Source organism: Sminthopsis crassicaudata, chromosome 5 (assembly GCF_048593235.1).
Source record: "Sminthopsis crassicaudata isolate SCR6 chromosome 5, ASM4859323v1, whole genome shotgun sequence".
Lineage (NCBI taxonomy): Eukaryota > Metazoa > Chordata > Mammalia > Dasyuromorphia > Dasyuridae > Sminthopsis > Sminthopsis crassicaudata.
The window spans coordinates 211,572,860-211,595,967 of NC_133621.1; the positions used below are offsets into that span (position 1 = coordinate 211,572,860).

Genomic DNA, 23,108 nt, shown 5'->3' on the forward strand with positions numbered 1-23,108 from the left:
AGGACAGATGCTTTAAACTCCCATAATTCAATTGGAAGATGGGACTTAAGTCTCATTTTTATAATTACTTATAAAATGCTTATAAGTTTATAAATTTCATATCTTACATTCAAATCTTTTGAGGCTCTCTCTTTTTTTTGAGCTTAGATTAATATTACAAATTGAATTTAAGAGCTCAAATAAAGAAATTTAAAATATGGATTTAGAAAATTCTTAAAGAAAATACAATCCTGGGGCAACTAGGTGGCACAGTAAATAGAAAACCAGCCTTGAAGTCAGGAGGACCTGCGGTCAAATTTGGCCTCACACTTAACACTCCCTAGGCTGTGTATGACCCTGGGCAAGTCACAACCCTAATTGCCTCAGGAAAAAAAAAAAAAAAAAAAAAAAAAAAAAAAAAAAAAAAAAAAAAAAAAAGAAAAACAGAAATACAATCCAAATTTCCAGAGAGAGGATATAGCATATGCCAAAAGAAGAAATAATGCCTTCTTCAGGGTCAAGACTTAAGTTGCTCTTTATTACAACTTTAGATCGACAGATAATACATACAGCCCACAGCAGGTGAAGATGGAAAAAACATCACTAAGGGAATAAAAAAAAAACACAGTTTCTCTTATAAAAAATAAAATACTTGAAATTCTAGTTAAAATTTTCAAGCAAAGTGGTTTTTAATATGTAATCAATAAATTACTCCCATCATTAAGAAATGTTACTTAGCATTATTTTAGTTTTATTGACTTTGGCATTTGAAACACTTTATTAGATTATTTCCCCTTTGATAATCTCTTCCTGTGAACATCTCTTTCATATCATTAATTTTTTTTTTTTTAGTTAGAAAAGCAATTTTTAGGGTTTCTAAATATTTCTTAAACAAAACTCCAAATCTATTTTTAGTATAAAGAGATGCATATACCTATTATTGAGGTTTTATTTTCAGAAAACTAAATATTTTCTCCTTTTAAATGAATATCTGAATGAAAAATTCCTTAAGCTGCTACTAACAACCAATCACCTGCTTGCTTAAACCAAAGATGTAGCAATGATGTTGTGATACACATTCTAGAACACTGAATATAAATTTCTGAAATATAAATTGAATTCACTGAATATAAATTACTGAATATAAATTATTCCACTATTCAAAAAGTAGTGATTTCCAAGAAATACATTAACTTCATTTCAATTTGAAACACCTACCTGAATAGCTGAATTCATGAAACACGTATTTCCCAAGTTACTTAGGCCACATAGGCCAGGCTGTTCATTGTTTCTTCCTGGCTCTGAATAATCATAGTTCTTATAAGCAGTGTATGATGGGAGACAATAATTTGAATTTTTCACACTGAAAGAAAACAAAACATCTTTCATAATGCAGCCAATAAAGAATCTACAGATTGCTATAATACACATAAAGCACTTTTTATCACTTATGACAAATGAATCCAGTTCAATTTTTTTAAAAAAGCATTTAACTTAGATATTTCTAAGTTCTGAACCCCAGCCAAAATAAACCCACCACACATCCCTTGATCAGTCATCAAAAACACTGCATCATGTACCACATCAACCAATACAGATTACTACTGTATTTTTCTACCCTTGATTAACTGGAGCAGCTTCACAGCAAACTGCATTCTTCATTGCTCCATCAAATTTAAAACATTTAGATTTTAAACACCACCAGCAGCAATAGATCATCTCATTTACGTCTCTTTTGCATTCTGCTACCATAAGAGTAAGAACAGTAGAAAAGGGAAGGAAGAGTTGTGCTTTAGTTACAGGTGAGAGCTGAGATTTCCAAGGCCACTGTGACATCACTGGCCTGATGCACTGAAAATTCTATTTATAGTTTCTCTGCTAGGACAGCATAATCCAGCACTGAAATACAGAAAAAGCTTGTGGTGATCAGACATGCACAAATGCTTCTAAGTATGTATACCCCCCCCCCTACTAGTGAGATATAGCTTTTCTTTCCTTCATGCTTGTTAGCTTGAGTTATGTAGTTTATTGTGATTGGAAGATTGATTTTAGGCTAATTTGCTTAAAGGCATCCTTTTATTTTTTAACATATTAATGCTTTAGAAAAATCCAATTAATTAAAATATAAGTATACAAGGGAAAATAAAAAAAAAATTCCTATTTTTAAGAAGCAAAATATTTTTGTAAAATATTTGATTTAACCTGAAACTTTCTAATTATAGTTATAAAATGTTCATGATAGAAACTTTGTATATTGTTCAAGGCATTCCTGCACTTGTTCAATTTTTTTTTTCCCACCTTAGAAAAAAATCTGCATAAGATTCACAAGGTCATTTGATTTAAAACCAAGCACATAGTATTATGAATGAATAATGAATTACAAATTTTATCATGTTAAAAAAATTAGTTAACATGTTTTGCAATCTTTGGTGTTTTAATTTTTAAAAAAATCATGTCTGTAGCTGATAACCAAAATATCAAAAATATTTTATATTTCCCTATATTATTATTTTAAGAATTGAACTGAATTATATTGTTGTAAGTTTTAGTTACTTACTGCCTAACCTTCTTCTGCTTTCCCAAATGAGTTAACTCTAATAAATAAATGAACGAAATCGCATAACTACCTAAGATTAGACACGTTGTGCAAACTATTCAAAATCTTGAAATATCTGGTGGGAAAAAATGAATTCTTCAGATGAAAGAGAAATAAAGAGAAGACTACAATGAAATTAAGTAATGCCAGGGTTATACCAATTTACCCTTAAAAAATACTTCAAAAGCTACAAAAATAAAATTCAAATGTGCTTTTTTCCTGTAAATTATTATGCATTATAGGTTCTTAAATAGTGGAAACAATTGCTATAATATCCATTAAAAGAAATTAGTTATGGTAATGTTTTAAGTAAATTTAAATCCTGTTATATTCTTATTAGGCATGGCATAAAAACATATACCTGCTTCTTACATGTTAATTTAATAGAAACTGAAACTATATCTTTGTTATAACAATATGACATTTCAATAGTTACAACTTACAATTTATGGGGAAAAATATGCATAAATGCATATACACATCCTTTCTCATGCATTCTCTCTCTCAAAACAAAAACAAAAACAAAAAAAACAAAAACAAAAAAAAAAAAAAAGAAGAAAAGCAGTCTCACTCAGACACATGCAAAAAAAAAAAAAGAAAAGAAAGTTCACAGCCTCACTACACAAGTATATATTCAGATATGTACCCTTCTCTATACATAATATAAATGGTGTATCAGAATTCTTCTTTGATGGCTAAGTAATCAAGTCTATTAGAAAATGAACAAAATACATTTTCTAAGAGTTTAGGTAAGAGACAAATGTTAGGCTGTTTTGGTGACAGGCTAAGAATTATTTCCCAAGAGAGCAGGGGATGGCCTATATGATTAAATAAAATACACAAGTATATATTCAGATATGTACCCTTCTCTATACATAATATAAATGGTGTATCAGAATTCTTCTTTGATGGCTAAGTAATCAAGTCTATTAGAAAATGAACAAAATACATTTTCTAAGAGTTTAGGTAAGAGACAAATGTTAGGCTGTTTTGGTGACAGGCTAAGAATTATTTCCCAAGAGAGCAGGGGATGGCCTATATGATTAAATAAAATCATTTCGTTTATGATACAATGACAATAAAACTTTTGAAAGCCCCAAATGATGTTATACTCCCTAAAGCAAATTACATTAAATCATTTGCAAAACATTCTGTGACTTTAGCACTACTTTTAAAAAAATTAATCTTTACTATGTTATATAACTGACATTGATCTTTTCTTATTATAACACCCTATAAGCCAGTCTGCTTCATAAAAGGTAATTTTATTTTGCACAATTTCCAACAAATTCAATAGTAAATTGAGTGAACTGCATGTGAAAAAGGAAAAAAAAAAAAAAAAAGACCAGTTTAAGATATTGCTAGCTTTATACAACAGTAGAATATTAAAATTAGTTTTTGTAAAGTTGATCCCTATTTCCTCAATGGTGCTTAAAATAATTTTAGGCATTTTATCATTTCATCAGTTTTCAATTGGCAGAACACTTCAGCTTTATTTTTTTCCTGTCATATAAATGTGCATTCTTTAAAAAAAAAATCCCACAAGATTTATCTGCATCAGATATTCTTGCTTAAAAAACTTTTTGCAAATTATTACGCCAAATTTCATAATTTATATAAAAATGATTAAAAGTATTGATTCTAAAATTTAAGATTTTTTAAAAATAATACTCAAAATGGCACAATTATGAGGGCTTTCCCAAATGGATGAAGAGGATTATTAAAGAAAGAGAAGAACCTTTTACTTTTTATGGGCAAGTTTCTTGAATGAGAAAGATACTATAAGCTCTTTATGGAATGAATGCAAATTAAAGCTGAAGGGAACTTTACAGATGAACCAATCTAACATCCATCCATCCATCCATCCATCCCCCGATCTGTCCTCCCCCCTATTTATTTTTTACAGATTAAGAACAAAACAAAACAAATCAAACCATGACACAAGTAGTTTAACAAAAAAAAAAAAAAAAAAAATCTATGACAAGAAGTTTAAGTGACTAAAGCCAGGATCAATACAAGTCTCTTGAATCCTAGGAACAGGGTTTTTTTCCTACTTATACCACATTGTATTTATACAGGATGATTAAAAGTCTTAGTGCATTTTTTTAACCTTAAAATTTTAATAGCAAATTCACTGATTTAAACTTAAGACTGCACTACAGCTTTGGAACCTTTTGTATTTCAAATTTCATTATTCACTGAAAAAATTTCACATGTGGATGGGAAAAGTCTTTATTAAGTGTGTAGCAATAGTAATATGACATTTACTGTCTTTTTAAGTAAATAGGAGTCAGAAGACGAAAGAACTATTGAGTAGAGGAAAGGAAATTAGTTGTAAACTAAAGACAATGATATTAAGTTTTAAAAAATATTAGAGCATTCCTCTAATAATTGGAAATAGGCATTTCTTTTTGTTAAATAATGATAGTAACTAACAGATCAGTCAAAAAATATAAAGTTCATTAAAGGTGGAGGAATACATTTTGGAGAAGTAGAGTCCAAATGCTATATCAAAAGAAAAAAAGTTCTAGCCACATATTTATAATTTTTTTTTGCCCTATCATTAAATTTTTCTAAAATAATCAAAAATTTAAATTACATATACATATCATATATTATGTGACTTGCAACTAATTTTTCATAATTCAAGATGGGAATTTTTTAAACCACAATATTGAATCACTATTGAATTTTGCAAGACTGATCACACATACATAAATTCACCACACACATTCATTTTAGCACACAACCTAAATGTGCTAACATTGAGTGACACTTAATAATTGGCTACTGAATTACTATCTGAAACTTCATTTATACATTTAGTATTAAAGGGTCACCCTTAAATTGACTTAATATTGACATGTTTACCTCAACCTGAACCTGAAGTTCTATTCCTCACTGCTATATGATTTCAAAAACTGAAGAGTGGGTCAAGAAAAGACTACAGGCAAATAATTTTAAATATTTATAATGTAATTTCTACTTAAAATTTCTGTATGCAAAAAAACCTCTCAGCACTGTTTAAATTAACACATATTAGTAAGAGTTACAAAATATGGAAACGCGCTTCTATGCATGAAAATTATACATGAAAATTTAAAGTGGTAGTTGTGAGAATTTTAATAAAATTCCTTCTAACAAAATTATCTGCAATGATAAATCTTAAATATATAGCAAAAATATTAAAAGGAGTTTGCAAAATAATCCAATCATTACAGTAATATGTTATTATGTTGTGATTTATCTGACTGTGAAAACCATTTTCATCATGAGGCAATTCTAGATATAAACTGTAAAAATACTGCTCCTTACTGAGCACTAATCTCCAGTTAACAGTCAGGAAACTAGTTCACCATTTCATTATGTAAAGTAAATATATATTTACAACATCAAGTTAAATAGCATGTACTTTAATTGTTTAGTATTAATACTAATAATTTAATAATGAAGAGCATCAAGGAAAAAATTATTTCTGATAAAAGCAATATTTACTAGAAGTCACGGTCCAAAATATGTGTATTTTACCATATTTTGCCTAAATTATTCTGCTAGATACCAATTTGACAAAACATATTGAATAATTTAATGGAAAAACTATCATTAGAAACAGGTTGAGTTTCTTTGAATTTGCTTAGCTTTACTTGACATGTATTCAGTAATTAAATATTACGTACTGTAACTAAAGTTAACTTAGCATATACGTAATATTATACTCAGATGACTATAAAAGATGAAAATCCTTAAAAAAATTTTTCCCCAGAATTTGATCCCTCTAATACCAAACAATACAATTTCAACTTTTAGTTTGTATCATTATAACATATATGCTAATCCAAATGTATTAAGAAAATATGCATTATTGCCAATCATGGATAAATGTAAAATAAATATAAGGTAACTCACCTAAAAGTATTCTAACATTATGGATCATTATTTATTGTTCACATAAAAATATATTTCTTTTTAATAATTTAAGCCATAACCTTTAATCACTGATTGTGATCACTGGTGTTGGTATAGTTTCTTTAGAAATTTTATTATACTTGACATATTTCTTTTAGATCAGAATTCAAATTATTTATACACACACACATATATATGTATATATATGTATATAAGTATATCTGCTAAATTAAGAGCAAATTTATAAGCATACATGATGGCTCATTTTACAATGAGCAATGGTGAAATGCTAACCAATAATTTAGTGAAACTCAGTTTTAATGCAAAAAATTATTCAACCTGAATTCTAGATAGGATTTATTTTCTGCAACCAGAAGGGAGTGATTCAATTAAACAAACAGTTGTTAAGATACATTGCTTACTTTCTGTTGTTGATGTTGTTATAATTATTTGATAGAGATGAAGGAGAGATCTTTGGTAAAGTTGAAAAATTGGATGCACCTGGGGACCTTTAAAAATATGAAAATGTTAAATTAGATAAAGATGCTAAATTCTGAAATTAATCATGACATAAAGAAAAGAACAGATGCCAATGTATGTAACAAATGAATGCTGAAAAATAAGTTATGAGCAAAACCCACCAAATATCAATTGGTTTCCAAATTCAAAATGCATTCTTCACATAAAATTTAAACTCATAGCAAAAACAGTGAACATCTTTTGTTTAATTAGTTAAATTAAACAAGCAACACAATTATTTTGATTATTTCATTAAATAAAATGCACCTCCTTTCTAAAAATTAAACATTTACTACAAAACATTTTGTTGCCAATGTTCCATTAATTGAAATATTTAAATTATTTAGGATAGTAGTCTCTGTCATGAGTTAATCCAGAATAGCATTATGTAGTAAGAAGCCAAGAAGCCAATTGTTCACAAAGCCAATTTATAATTCAGTTAAACAACAAACTCTTAATAATAGACAAGATATAGAAAAAGCATGAATAATAAATCACAAAGATAATCCACAAAGAATAATTTTTTGGCCAAGAGATTCAAAGCTAATTAATATTAAAAGCATATAATAATAATAAACTTAGTAAATTCAGATCATCTTGAACCATTTAGGGTTTTTAAACATTTTTTTTTTTTGGTGCCATTTGGCGCCATTCAGTGGCAGTCTGGTGAAGCCTAAGTATGGATCCTTTCTTGGATGATGTTTTAAAATGCATTTTAAAAATACACAGGATTACAGAGGAAACCAATTATATTGAAATTATCTGTTTTAGAAAACAAGTTCACAGATCCCAAGTAAAGAATCCTTGGTTTAATCCAAACAGATGAAGAAAGATACTTATGGAGATAGTAATTTGCCCCCAAACCACCCAACTATTAAGTAGCTAAGGTAAGATTCAAAACCTGGGCTCCTATTTCCCTGTACTGTTCTACTAGTAATTCTTAAATTTGTTATCTACGGCAATTTAATCACAGTTAATTTCTCCAATAATTTGGTTTACACTATTAATTTATTTGGCAAGTTCCTTTCCCACTAACAGTATAAACTAAACTTCAGTACAATTGCAACATTACCACAAATTTCAAATTTGGGAGAATCAAATGCAAATGGAAAAGGCTCAATTTTATTTTTATATTTTTAACTTTGATCTACTCAAAATTTCTCTAGAAGATAACATGAACTAAAGCATAGCCTTAATCCTAGAGGAAATTTTAGCAGCAATCTCACAGATTCAAACTTTCAAAGTACAAAAGTACCCTTGATGTGCTATTTTGTGGCTAAATTCATATAAATTCTCTTTTGCTGACCATCGAATATTTACCATACTTATCAACGTGTTCAGTAAGAATGGTGTTTAACAGGAAAAGGTAAACTGATCGTTGCTTTTGTAGGCTTTATAAAGTTTAAGTATCTACCTACCTATTACCTATTTATTTACCTATTAATAAAAATTCCCACAATTTTTGAAAATATCTTTTTATGCTACTACTCAGGCATTTTTAACAAAATAAAGGGTTACCTGCATGGTATTAACACACTAACCTGAGCCTGATAACAGTTTGCTGAATTGAATTTGGAGTTAAATGCTTTCCTTCAGTAACCCCAAAGTGAGCTATAGACTTAGAATACATACAGGAAATTGTGAATCCAGGATCAACAATTTTAGACTACTTAGAGAGGATGGTAATGTGATAAACCAGTTTATCCACTTATTATGTAGCTTTCTTTTTATAGATCTTGCCCACATTGTGGATATTATCCTGCTTATTAATAACCTCCATTGTTAAATAGACAAGATAGCTTTGAAATGTCAGTGTAGGTATGGGAAATTAGCAGAGAGAAATAGACAGTTATATTGTGCTAATGAAAGAGTGGTTTGTCTACATGGATTTTAAAAGCTACTAGTGTTCCTTACTTTCTTTTCCACCTTTACCAAAAGATTATACTGTGTCCAAAACTTTAATTTAACCAGTAGACATATCATAGCTATTATCAACCTATGAATCATAGAATCAACCTATGAAATTAGATAAATGCAATTGAATGAATTTCCTAAAATACAAAGATACAAAGGCTCCTAAAGTGGCAAACAATACTCTTTTCTTTATACATTAATATGCCATTTTTTTTTTAAAGGTTAGACTACTCAAGTACAAAGAAGGTAGAAAACAAGTTAACAATGAATAATAAGCAGATGATATAAAAAGCTCTCATGAATAAAGCCAAGCATACTGAAACTTCATTATAATATTTGCTATAAATTCGATTTAGGCTGAAAAAGAATGTACAATTACTTAAGTAACAAAAAAGACTTATTTATATAATGTAGTTTCAACTTAAAGCATGGTGATCCTATTGCTGTCTCACTATCATTCTATTTCTCTACTTACTTTCAAAATATTTTGATTAAGTGATGTATACCTTTTTTCTTTTAATGAGATATTTATTCCTCCTTAAACTGTGACAATCTGGCATTCACATTCACCTTTTTAATTAAAGTTGAACAACTGAAATACACGAATGATCTCTGAAAGACCTAAGCCACAGGCTTCTTTCATTCTTTATTTAATTGTTTTGCCATATTTGAGAGTGCTGACTACTTTTACAACATTCTTTTGCCCAAAAGCCTTCAATAATTCCACATTTCCTACAAAACTGCCCTGCCTAATAATTTCATGATTTATCATCATTTTCCCCACTTAAAACTTCAAATGCATTTTACATTGGTGAAGTAATCCACAAAATGTTTCAGGAAAATTAAGTTTATTTATTATCTACTGGAAATATGAGGGCAGGTTTTCTGGGTTCCACATGGAAGAAAAGGGGAAGCTAAGGGAAGTACTGACAACTAAGGGAATCAGGAAAAACCTTTTGTAGAAGATGGTACTTGAGCTGAGCCTTACAGACAGGAGGCTGAAGTAAGGAAGAAAAGCATTTCAGACAAGGGGAATGACTTATGAAAAGGGAGGAAGACAGTAAGAAATCAAATTTGGCTGGAATGTACAGAAAAAAAAAAAAGTTTGGAAATAGGTATTTTTTTTCTGGAAGCAATTAGTAGATGCCTAAAGGATTACAGCAGCACTGTGAAACATTTTTGTAATGTCTTTACCACAGGCAAATGCTTATTTGGCATTTAATCATATAGAGACTTGTATGATTAAATAAATTCTCAGTGTTTATTTCTTCAATGAAACTATGAAATCCATGTATCTCCTAGAGCAATGAGGCTACACATAAATGCATAAAAATAAATATGCTGAGTTATCTGAACCCCAGCTTGGATAGTATTATAGTAAAGTTATAATATGTAAGCACAATGATAAAATTCCATTTAATAGAAGGAATAATGAAGAAAGCATATTTTTTTAAAAAAAGATTCATGAAAATTTTCACTTTAACAATTATAGTAGCATGGCTAGTCAAACAATTCAGAAAGTTATACCCCATGCATTAATATACTAAAACTAGACAATATTTACTTATTTAAAACTATCACTCTTTTTGAAAGAATAGTTCATATTTTATCATATTATACATTTGTAATTATTTTTAAAAATATATATATATATATACATATATATTGTTATACAAAGCATAATAACTATTTACAAATAGTTGCCTAGAAAACACCAAGTGGGGTCATGTAGTCAAACACAACTGAAAAACTACTAAGCAACACCATCTATGAATAGGTCACAGCAATAGGCATTGATTATAGTTTGCTTGTTGATATGTGATTTAAAAATTACAAGTGTGTAGAAATATGATTTGAATATGTAAATTTGTTTGTGTATATTTACACTCATGTAAAAATAAAAGAAAATGCACATTAGAGACTCAATTTATTATTTTTTAAATTTAATGTTTTATATCTTGATTGTCAGTCTGATCAGATTGAAAACAAGGGAAGTGAGACATACACAATGAGGCTGGAATCAGATTGTGAGTAGCTTTAAATGTCAGAGGAATTTATATTTGATGCTATAGGCATTAAAAAACTAATGGAGTTTAACTGATCATGAAGTGACATGGTCTGACCAGTGCTTTAGAAAACTCACTTTGAATAGATGGGAGAGGAGAGAGACTTGAGAATAAAGTATTAATTAGGAGGCTGATGTAATAGTTCAGGGTGAGAGGTGATGAGGGTCTACACCAGAGTGAGGCTGATGGTTATGTGACTGTAGAGAAGAGGATGCATACAACAGATGGAGGTAAAGCTGACAATGTTGCTAGTTTTAGTAATTGATTTAACAGATTTTGTTAGTTTTATTCCATTTATAATATGTCCAGTTCTTCCAAGAAGAAAGAATCCAGAAATAATTAGTACAAAACTTATTTCATCAGGAATTTCTTTTGCAGGCAATTCTTCCCCCTACCCCTCAATCCTCATAACTGATGCTTAAAGAACTTACTATCTTTAAAAGCAACATATTTAACTTACGAGTAGCTCTAATTGTTAGAAGAGTCCTCATATAAAACCTAAATAGTCATGTCTACAGCTTCTAATTCCTGTTTCCAGTTCTGCCTTTGGGACTAAATAGAAACAAAGAGTAAATGTTCTTTTAAAATGACAGTCATTCAGTTACTTGAAAATAGCTATCAAGTCTCATCTATTCTTCTTTGCTCCATTCTAAAAATTTCTAATTCCTTCAACTAATTCTAAAAAGACATATTCTCCAATTCCTTTTACTCTCCTGATTTCTCTTTTGGCATGCTCTTATTACTGACATTTTCCTAAAATACAGTATGCAATACTTAAGTATATTATTATAGATGTGGTCTGACATGTTAATGGACATTATATATATGTGTGTGTGGACTGATATATGTATTTTCTTAAATTGGTATTTGTTGTCATATATTTTGAATCCTCCCTGATGTTCTGTTGGGCACATGATAATATTCTCTTTTGTTTTGTATTGCTTTTCTGCTTTTCTTTTTGCTTATTTTGTTTCTGCAAATAAAATAATTTTTGGGAAAAGGAATTTTAATTCAAACACATACACACACACTCTCATCTAAATTATTGATCTAAATGTGGAAAAATACATAGAGTTCAAGGTAAGATCCATGAAGCACCCTACTAGAGATCTCCCTCCAAGTTATCAAAAAAGAGCTGTAATTTGGTCTTATATGACTTCTTAATGAAGTCATTCAAAAAGATAAATGGCTTTTAGTATTCAGAGGGTTTCCTAAATCAATCTCTTATTGTTTTTTTAAAAACTTTCTCAAAATAAGTTTTGCTCTCTGATATGTAGTTGGTTGCTCCCCTTAGTATACCAATCCTTTACAATTAAAAATTGTAAAATTAAATCATAAAATTAAAAATTGCTCTTTTCTGCTTGTACCCTTTCATCTTCTACAATCTTTGTAAAATGATCAGTAATGGCTCAACAAACCTATCTGCCAATTTTAAAAGAATTATAGGATATCTGGATTCTGATGATTTGAACTTAACTGAGGGTAGCATGATGCTGACTACCTTATCACAATCTTAGATTTCTACACCCTTCTAACTACTTTCATTCTTCACTCCTAGTCCAAAAAGGATCTTCTTTGGAAAACAAGTAAAGTGAGAGTTGTTTTTTAAGCTTTTTCATCATGATCCATTATCATCCTAATCTCCCTGAGCATCAATTCTAGCCAAGAAAAAGCTTTTCCTTGTAATAAAGTTAAAATACTTTTTGTTGTTATGTTATCCTTACCACAAATCACAAGCATTATCTGATGTTGAGCTGTTACTCTTTTATGGAGACCTGATGCAAGAGAAATAAGACAGAGCCCCAGCTGTTCTTTTAAAGCCCAGTTTGTTTTTTCTCCAGTATTGCTAAATTTATGCAAATATACTGAGGTAACACAACAATTTTGCTTTTGCTTCTTGACAAAAACTCTTTTCATCCTGAAACTCTTATTAGATAACAAGGTGAATAGGTCACTGAAATGCAAAAAGATGATTTCACCTACTCTCATCTCTTCATTTTACAAATGATAAAGCTCACAGAGATTAAGCGCAACTTGCCCAAGTGCATGTAGGTACTAATAACTTTAGCTTTTTTCAAGGTAGTATTCAGACTTTGATTTATCTCAAAGGTGTTAGTATGTCTCCTAATCTCAGAAAGTCAATTCTTTCTAATTATGGGGTCAAGACCCTAGTTCAGGTCCTAATTTCCTTAGCATCTTGGGATCATTTACATATACATTTAACTATTACACACACACACACACACACACACACACACACACACACACCCACCCACCCACCCATATATTAACAGTTGCAAACATTTCTACTCAAACATCATGAAGGTGAAGTCAAAGGTCACTTAGGTAGGATTTGAACTCAATTTGAACCTGAGCTCTAATCATCTCACAAACTGCTTCTTCTTTTAGTACTTTTGCTCTTGAAATCTTCTACTATTTTCAACTGTCAGATTTACAAATAAGTCTAAGTTTTAAATCAGCACTCCCCTTGCCAAATTTATTTATTAGATCTATTTTGCTAAAATACATAGTGTTTACTGGTTAGGGCAGGTTCTAGGCTTTTTTCAGTTTCATAATGGTAATGATTATTAATATTCCTTAGGAATTCCTATTGTCAATATCCTTTTTTAAAAAATAGAAGCTATTTAAATAGATCAGGTTGGAGCTTCAATAAATCTATTTTTTATTTTCTTGGGTACTGATTTTGATCTTTGCTTTCAGATGACAATTTTATAATAACAAAGACAGCTGATTTGGCAGTAGTTATTTCCATCCTATGAAATAAGTTAATTTCCTTTATGAGGTATTTAAATGTTGCCACATCTAGAGCCTATTTATTCTCTTCTGGAAGAGAAATGTCAATTATACAGAGTTTTAAGGACTTTAGCCCTTCATTTCTTTTTCTTAACATATTTTTATTGTCCTCCACTGTGACTACTTGTATTCAAATTATTGAATGATGTGTATTTTGCTGTTTTGTGTGTGTGTGTGTGTGTGTGTGTGTGTGTGTGTGTGTGTGTAGAAGGAAGTGGGGAAGGGGTACAAAGTTTTTATAGAATTTTTCTTTCTTTTCATTGTAACAGATGTTGTACCATATGGTACATTTTTCTTCATAGTAGTCTTTTTCAAATGTTTACCACCAACAAAAAATACAAGTCGATTAAATGTCTCATCAAACTGGTGTCTGTTCTGCCTTTGGATATACCAGAAAATCAACTCTGCAGCTCCTTTAATTTACTTTTCTGGAAGAATCAAGAACTATATGCTCATTTGACTGCTATATGCCTCTGCCTTCTGGCTTAGTTAACAAAAACATCACGTTTGTTATGATTCAATTTAATCAGTAATAAATTTACCTATTAATCACCTTTTGGGGTAGGGAATATATGAATTATGAAGAACATTCAAGAGGCCCTCATAGAATGATGCCCAGAATACCAAAGGGTAAAAGGAGAAAGACTGAGAAGACACGAGAAGCAGGACAGCAACTAAGAGAATCTCTGAACATGGCCTACTTTGGTGTTGAAGGGATGCTGTAAGAGCAATGTTTCCAGGCATAAGTAGCTAAGGAAAGTTAGACCTGGAAAGGTAGAGAAATGAGAGGGTTTTCCATTCTATCTAGAAAATGCCCAAATCAGAGTGTGGGCTATGCATGCATCTGTAACATATTCTATGGGTGTGTTTGTGTGTGTGTGTGTGTGTGTGTGTGTGTGTGTGTGTGTGTGTGTGTGTGTGTTGTATCAATCACTCAATAAATATTTACGATATGTCTATTATTTGCTGTGTACTGTGCAAGGTGTCAATTAGGAAAAGGGACAGTAATCTGACAGTGATTTTACTGATACTAAGAACTCCAGCATAAGTAAATTCCCTCTACTGAGAAGCAAAATGATTTGCCCAGGAACCCATAGCCAGACACTAGATTCTGGGGATAAAAATGGAACTGTCCCTGATCAAGGAGGAAAAATACTACAAGTACATATTAAATATATATAAGCTAAATTGTGGGATGTAAAAATAGGACAACCTGGAGTGATCAGGTAAGATTTTCCTTAGAAAGTGGTGCTTAAAATGATTATTTTCAAGGAAATAAATTTCTCTAAAGGGCAGCAGTCAGGAGAAAGCACACAGGAAGCTGGGGCATTTTAGCCATGGGAGCAAAAGCACAGAGGTAGGACACAGGAATGTCTCAAATGAGAAATAGGATAGCAAATTTATTTCAATCAAAGGGGTAACTTTTAATTTAGTTGCAAAGGTAGATTTAAGCCAGAGTATGAAGGGCTTGGAAGGTGGATTAGCATTATTGTATGTGAGTGATATGGTCTGATCTGACCTTTTGCAAAACCTATTTGGCAAATGAAGGTGGATTGGATTGGAGACAGATTTGAGGAAGGGAGACCAATTAGGAAGGTGTTGTAATCAATTAAGCAATATGCATTTATTAATTGCCAATTCTGTGTCATGTGCAATGACAGAAACTCTTTTTTTTTGTATGGAGAAACAACTGAAAACTAAGGAACTGACTCATCAATTGGGAAGTTATTGTCATAAGAAATGATGTAGGGTACTTACAACATAATCAATATTGTAAAAACAAATAATTGTGAACTTGAGAGATCTAATCAACACAATTGTGCATTGCTTCCAGAATGCTGAAGAATGACACCTACCTTCTGAAATAGAGGTGATGAAGTAATATGCAGAAAGAAATACACATTTCTGGATATGAATAATGTAGAAAATCTGGTTTGCTTAATTAGGCTTATTTGTTACAAGGTTTTTTTTTTTTTGTGTGTGTGTGTGTGTGTTTTTTTTCATTTTTCAAGGGAAGAAGTAGAAAGAAAAAATAAAATTTAATTTGGAAGTTTTCTAGTGAACCCAAAGTAACTAAAACAAGGGATGCTACAGATGTAATCTCTGTATTAATATATGGGATAAATTAGATAAATTCTGATTACTTCTATGGGCTTCTGGTTGGTATCCCTTCACTCCTCTACTCTAATGGCAAGTTATTTTAAAATAAGTTTGACCACATTCAAGAACCTGTAGTAGTTCCATATCACCTCCAGGATCAAATATAAAACCTTCTTTTTGATTTTTAAAACTTCCATAACCAGTCTCCTTCATTCCCACTCTCTGATACCTTGCCCCCCACCCTTCACTCCCCATCTTCTGAAATCCAGTAGCACTGGATCTTTGCACTTTTCAAAGTGCATATCACAATGCCTAGAAGACAGCAGGTGTTATACAAATGCTGCTTTTGCTATCTTGACTACCATTACCATTATTATCATCATCATTATCTCTACTTCCTGATTTCCTTGATGTTCTTCAAGTCTCAGATAATATCCCATATTCTGCATGAAGCCTTTCATAAATACTAATGACTTTTCCTTCAGAGAATTTCCAATTTATCCTGCATATATCTTATTTGCATTTTGTCCCCTAGCATTTCCTCCTAACCCCACTAGATTGTGATATGAGCTCCTTGAAAGTAGGAACCAATTTTATTTTGTTGTGGGGGAGAACACCCTTTTTTGTATCCCCAGGATTTAGCAGAGTATCTAGAACATGGAAGATATTTAATAAGTACTTTTTGACTTGACTTAGGTCAAGTTTTTATGAGTTCATAAAAACTATACTTTTACAAACAGTTTAAATTTAACTCTCTTGACTCTAGGAAAACTATAGTGAAGAATATTTAATAGCAAGTCAGGGCAAAATCCATTCTTTACAACCAAATCTATTAGGCTTAACATAATCAAAGGGAATTACAAACTCAGAACTTTTCTCCTTAAATCAGAAAAAATAAGTACATTTGATATATTTCATAAGAAAACTATTACTCATAACTTGCCATTAGTAAAAATAACACAATATTTCAAAAGATATAAGATATAGTTCTCTAGATATTTTGAATATCGACTACATAGTAGGTGAAGTCTCAAAAATCTGTAATTTTTGAAATTTTGTCCTCAAAATTACTTAAGTATTACAGAAGATATTGTATGACCTTTCCATGCAGAGGGGCCTAAGTTACAAGATCTCATTTCCAAGTAAATAAAAGTTTAATTACTTTACCATATTATAATGCACTGGTAATCAGCAATTATATTTATAAAGTGCTATGAAGTCACAAGCATTCATGGCTAGGATGCTGTATCATTATGAAATTCTGCTTAACAAAAAAATACATGGGTAATATGGGGACTGTGTAAAATTACTAGCTCAATCTCAGCAAAAACTATTGGCTCAATATTTCCATTTGGATTTACTTTAGTTAAGGTTTTCTCTTAAGCATTATGAATATCCTCAGATCCATCTTCAAAGATGACCCCCAAATTTTCAATCTTTAATCTTGCATATCTGTTATTATGCATTATATAATGACTATATATATATATCTTAGTTACATTGCATGTGTCCCAAAGTTTTATAGGCTAGAAATAATAATAATAACAATAATATAGTGCTATATATGCCAGATATTGTGCTTAAGTGCTTTTCAAATATTTTATATTTCCAAATATTTTCTCATTTGATCCTCACAACAACCCTAGGATGTAGGTTCTATTAATACCCCCATTTAAAGATGAAGAAACTGACTTTATAGTCAGGAAGCCCATTGCTTAAATGGATAAGTCAAATAAACCTCTAGGTAAATATGCAAGATATCTTAATTTTGGCCAAAATAACTTAAGGATACTTTTTATGATTTCTGGGATATTTGTGATCTTTTGCTTTTAGTTTTAGACAAAGTCATTTAAATAAAGTATTTAGTATTTTCTTGGTAAAAGAAGATTGATACTTTGGTTGGATAGAGATTACCTTAAGTTTTCCTGACAAACTCTGTCCAAGACAAAATGGCTTATTTTAAAATATTTCAAGTTACTAAAGTAAATCACTAAAGAACAATCAAAAGGGTATTTCACTGATATCATTTTTTATTTGGAAAGTATATGGCAAATATTTAATTGTTTATAAGCAAAAGAAATTCTAGATGAAGAAATATACTACCATTGGAGAAGACAGAGTTGTCTAAGGAAATAAAAAGTGTTGTATCAAAAGAAGAATGTGAACCCTTAATTCTAAAAGATGGCTTCCTATCTACATGCCACATATTGCCTTTCATATTTTCAATAAGAAAGTAAAATTTCCTTATTATGTCAATTTTCCTTTCATTTTAGTTTACATATGTGTTGGGTTTCTACATAGAAAATACAATAGATACTAACAAAGACACTGACTTTTAGTCAAGCTAATTGAAATCTTAGCTAAGGAAATAATATTGGTCATACTGTACATAATCCCAAATTTCATTAAATTCTGATTGGCCCAAAATATTGCCAACTCCCTTCAATTATATTTGGTGTTACAATACTACCAATTTTCAATAAACTACAAATCACAAATTTAACATCACATTTTTAAATGGGATCTCTGTTGTTATTATACTGAATATTTTTATGTATTTTATTTAGCAACTATAGTATTTATAATTTATATTTTGCTTCTTAAACTAAATTGTGAAATGCTTAAGGGTAAGACATTGCTGTAGATTTCTGTATTTTCTCCAAGGAGGTTTTTGTATTGTTATTTGTATTGATTTCAAAAAAAGAATCAAAGGGGCAGCTAGGTATTACAGTGGATAGAGCACCAGCTTTGAAATCAGGAGGATCTGAATTCAAATCTGGCCTCAGACACTTAACACTTAACACTTCCTAGCTGTGTAACCCTGGGCAAGTCACTTAACCCCAATTGCCTCAGCAAGAAAAAAAAAAAAAAAAAAAAAAGATTTTTAAGTTGAAGGAAAGATATTTAATGAAATAAAGGACCAAATAACCAACAATTTCAAGAAGCCATGTCAGTGAATAAGGGAATATTTTGCATTACTATAATAAGAGTACTTTGTAGTAATATTATACTAATAATACTAATAATAAGAACAATAATAACTTGCAGTTCTATGGTAGTTGAAAAATAAATTATCTTGTAATTCTTGTAACACTCCTGTAAGTGAGGGTAATACTGGCAGGATCCTCCCTTTAAAGAATAGCCTTTGATCAGTTAAACAACTTGACAGTTATCACAAAGCTGATTAAATGGCATCCAAGAGTTAACCTCGACATTAAATTCAGTGCTCTTTCTACTACAGAGTTTCCTTCAGAATATCAAACATCTTTGCAAATTATGAGCCAAGGTAAATTAACTATGAAATTCTAAACAGAAGATCCAACACTGACTCAAAATTTTAATCTTAATAAAGAACTAATAATCAAACAAACTTTCAAACAAGTTGTTTCCACATTTTGTAAGATTAATCTCTCACTCATAAAAACCTACATACTTTCTTTGGTTCTCTTTATACCAAATTCATGCTTTCATATAGCTACCCACTGTAACTTGGCTATGAAGCATTAAACTAATAGATTCAGGAGTTTCCATTGATATTTCAAAAACAATGTGACTGCTGTCTAATATGTATATTTTAAGACTGGTGTTTAATTTAAGACTATTTTCTTTTATGTTGAGCAAATAGATAATTGAATTGTTTCACTAATTAAAATTCAAGTCAACTAAAACACCCCACCAAAAACCTTTATGTAGCCTGTACAAACGAACTATTATAAATATATGCTTTATGATCAATATTTTATAGTTAAAAAGGAATCCTAAATTTAACTTTTGTCATTCTATTTCATATTCTAAATTCCTCATTTCTCAAAAATCTCCTTTTCATAGCAATATTACCAATAAAAACAAAATATTTTACAATGCAGATTTGCCACTTTGAATAAAATATACCAGTATAAATAAAAGTTTAAATCAATTTGAAAAAAATCCCGAAACATTTAATGAAGGCATATAGATTATATTTCAGGTACATTCTGGATTTTAATATACAAAAAGTAGTTATAAAAGCATAAAAGCTGAATCACTCAGCAGTGAATAAATAAAATAATTAAGATACTTACTTAGGAGTTGAAGGACCTCTTGGCCATGTTCCATCTTCATTTTTCTGCTCTATTACTAGCATCTGCAAATATGACATAGTAAAATGGTCTTCTATAATTTTAAAGTTAATAATCAAAATTAATCCACAATATTTTTTCTTTGTTTTTAGTCCAAAAAAGGCGTGGGTTCAGATGTTATACAATAATAAGAAAATAAAACCCACTATTACAGGGTAGATAGTGTAACAACTAGTTTTTATCTTAATTTTGACTCATTTACCTGAGTAAACAAAATACCTATAAAATCGATATTATTATTTTCTCAGGAATCAATGTAAAAATCTACAAACTGATTTGCAGAGAATGAGTACTATTTGTGTGACTTTTAAAAAGTCATTTAAACAGTGTCATGATCATGTTCTATATATTTCATCAATGTATTCAGATACATTCACATACAGATAAGAAGATCGCTATGAAGAAGAAAAATGAAATTCTTACTTTAAGTAACAACACTGGAATATAAGTAATGCATGTTATATATTTATATTTCAGTAAGGAAAATCTTTCTTGATATTCTTGGGAAATGACGTAAGCACTATATTTTTATATATATATATATATATATATATATATATATATATATATATATATATATATATATATATATATATATACACATATGACCAATTATTAATATTATAACACATAATTATGTTAACAACAAAAGGTAACCAGGCTTTGCTGAAACAATTGCCATTATTTTAGAAAAATGTCTGGGTTACTTATTGATGTTTAGAGTGCAAAGAAATTCCAGCTGTGTCACCTGGTCAAAACCCCTCATGTTAAAAGTTGTATTAATAGAGAAAGGCACAGCCAATGGTTGTGCAGCTAATTAGTACAGAACCAATACTAAATGCCAATAAATATTTATTTCACTGTAATTACTTTGAATTCATATTAACTTTAAATAGTCTTTAGCAGAATTTTTTATAGAAAAATTAGTAATATAGACTATTATTCTAAAATCAACTCTATTTTGTAATTTAGGAAAATGCCACATGGATGATATGAAATAGTAACATGAGTTAACCATTTCAGGCACTGAAATTTATTTATATATTTTCATGTTCAATACATTGGATGTTATTATTTTTTTAAGCTTTTCATTGACAGAGCATATTCATGGGTAATTTTTTTTTAACAACATTATCCCTTGCACTTACTTCTGTTCTGAATTTTCCCTTCCCTGCCTCCATCCCCTCCTCTAGATGGCAAGCAGTCTTATACATGTTAAATATGTTATAATATATATGGATATTATTATATTAAAATCTTAAACATATTAAAGCCACACCAGGGGAGATGTGACTGGAAAGATATAAAGCAATTATTCAATTTTACTCATCTTGTCCCTAACCCAAGCATTCCTCACCACTCTTAACTGAAATGAACAATATCACCTTTCAGTCAAATGGAAATCTCTAAATAAGAGCTATCCCTATCTAAGCTTCCCTTAAAGTGTCTCTGGCAGCTTCCTCTTCTGAACAAATGCTTTTTTGGATAGATTTTTCTTCTTATTTTTGCTGGACTTAAATTCATGCAGAATATTAAGTTTAAGAGGGATGGTCATCAATAAGAAATTTAAACAAGTGTTGGTGTTAACAAGATGTTGGAAGTAATAGATGTTAACAGATAAACTTTAAGGAAGTAAATTTAGTTAGTTGAATTGTAATAAAATGTGACTACATACTATAAATATATTTTTCATCAGCCTATTTGCTCACTTATGTAAAACTGACTTTAATTAAAAAATATTTAATAGGAGCCAATCTCCATTTGCTCTCTCCCATCAAGAAGTGTTAATAATCATCCTTTTAACAAGATGTGTCCCAAGTCACAGAATCATGGAATCTTAGGAGTTAAAGGAATCTCAGAGATCTTCTATACAACTTGAGCATATGAACACTCTGCTAAAATATATCTGATAATTCACCATCTAATAATCTGTTTGAAATGATAAAAATTCACTCTTTTTCTGAGTCAAGCCACACAAATTTTTTGAATAGTTATTAGGAAGTTTTTTTTTTCTTATAAAAATTGATATGTATCATGGAGCTCAAATATGTGCCAAAGTACTGTGTATGCATCTCAGGAAATACAAGGACAGAAAGTATCCAACCCCTATATTCTGGGGGTGGGGTGGGGGGTTAAGCAGTATGAGTTCCCTTCCACATGCTAATTCTTCAGATATCTAAAGAAAGTTTTAATATTCCTCATTCCTAAATCTTTTTTTCTCTAGGCTAAACATTCGATCAGTTCATTAATCAATATTATGAAATAATTTCAAACGCACTTAACATTTCTTTACAAACCCCAAAACTTATTTGTTTTAAAAAATCTAAACATCTAGAACTGAACACATTTCCAGATGCAATCAGACAAGGATGGAAAAGACTGTGACTAGCACTACATTAAAGATAATACATTTCTTTTTGATAAAAAAGCATCATTAGATTTTTCCTACTTTGGCTTATGCTAATTAAGGCTGGCTGCTAAATTAGCTTTTGGGTTTTTAAGTTATTTGGTAAATACCAAATTTTACCAAAACCGAAGCACTTCTTATCTATCAAAAAATTTTCAGATCTTGATATGTTTTAAATGTAGCAATTATCTTCTAACGCAACTACACATTTGACAAACATTTGATATACTGACATACCTTTATCCAAATCACTAATAAAGATGTTAGAACAGGACTAAAGACAGGCTGTTTAGTCCTTCATAAGATTTCCTTCTCGGATGACTGTGATCCACTAATCAATATCTTTTAGGTCTAGTGAGTCTATTATGGATATTCAGGCACACACAATAAATAAGTATCTAGCATACTTAAAATAAAAAGTGTTAACAAACAATACCTGTCCTTGATATAAACCAGCATCCTGAATGGTACTGTCTGGCTTATTTAGTGGCTCAAATGTATTACTCATGTATTTGTTCCATAATCTGGTCTCTTTTTCATCTGGAATATTGAAGATTTTTCTTATTTCTTTTTCAATCGTATCTGAATTTAAAGAAAAAAAATTAAATATAAAAACTTAAAAGTTGACATCAGATAAAGTTAATCATTAATTAATAGTCCAAAACTTTAAATAACAGGATGATATAGTA

At 30.1% G+C, this 23,108-nt stretch overlaps 1 protein-coding gene and 1 long non-coding RNA gene across 8 annotated transcripts in view; one reads left to right on the forward strand and one right to left on the reverse strand.

The window, feature by feature from the left end:
• The window catches only part of USP15 (ubiquitin specific peptidase 15), a 153,379-nt gene that overhangs the window by 60,345 nt on the left and 69,926 nt on the right, over window positions 1-23,108 (reverse strand). For 4 of the 7 annotated variants that reach the window (XR_012482537.1, XM_074269768.1, XM_074269770.1 and 1 more), the window contains exons 5-8: window positions 22,856-23,001; window positions 19,956-20,017; window positions 6,904-6,990; window positions 1,198-1,342 (exon numbers count right to left, since the gene is read on the reverse strand). Coding sequence is in view for 6 of the 7 variants with exons in the window: in XM_074269768.1 (XP_074125869.1) it covers window positions 1,198-1,342; window positions 6,904-6,990; window positions 19,956-20,017; window positions 22,856-23,001 (440 nt within the window). In the remaining variant the exon portion in view is untranslated. Of the gene's footprint in view, window positions 1-517; window positions 583-1,197; window positions 1,343-1,597; window positions 1,809-6,903; window positions 6,991-19,955; window positions 20,018-22,855; window positions 23,002-23,108 lie in introns of those variants that run through there. The other 3 variants (XM_074269775.1, XM_074269769.1, XM_074269771.1) reach the window with 3 other exon arrangements.
• Window positions 1,864-23,108, forward strand: part of LOC141544081 (uncharacterized) — a 71,949-nt gene continuing 50,704 nt past the window's right edge. Inside the window, exon 1 of the long non-coding RNA XR_012482538.1 lies at window positions 1,864-1,929. This is a non-coding gene — a long non-coding RNA (uncharacterized LOC141544081). The remainder of the gene's footprint in view (window positions 1,930-23,108) is intronic.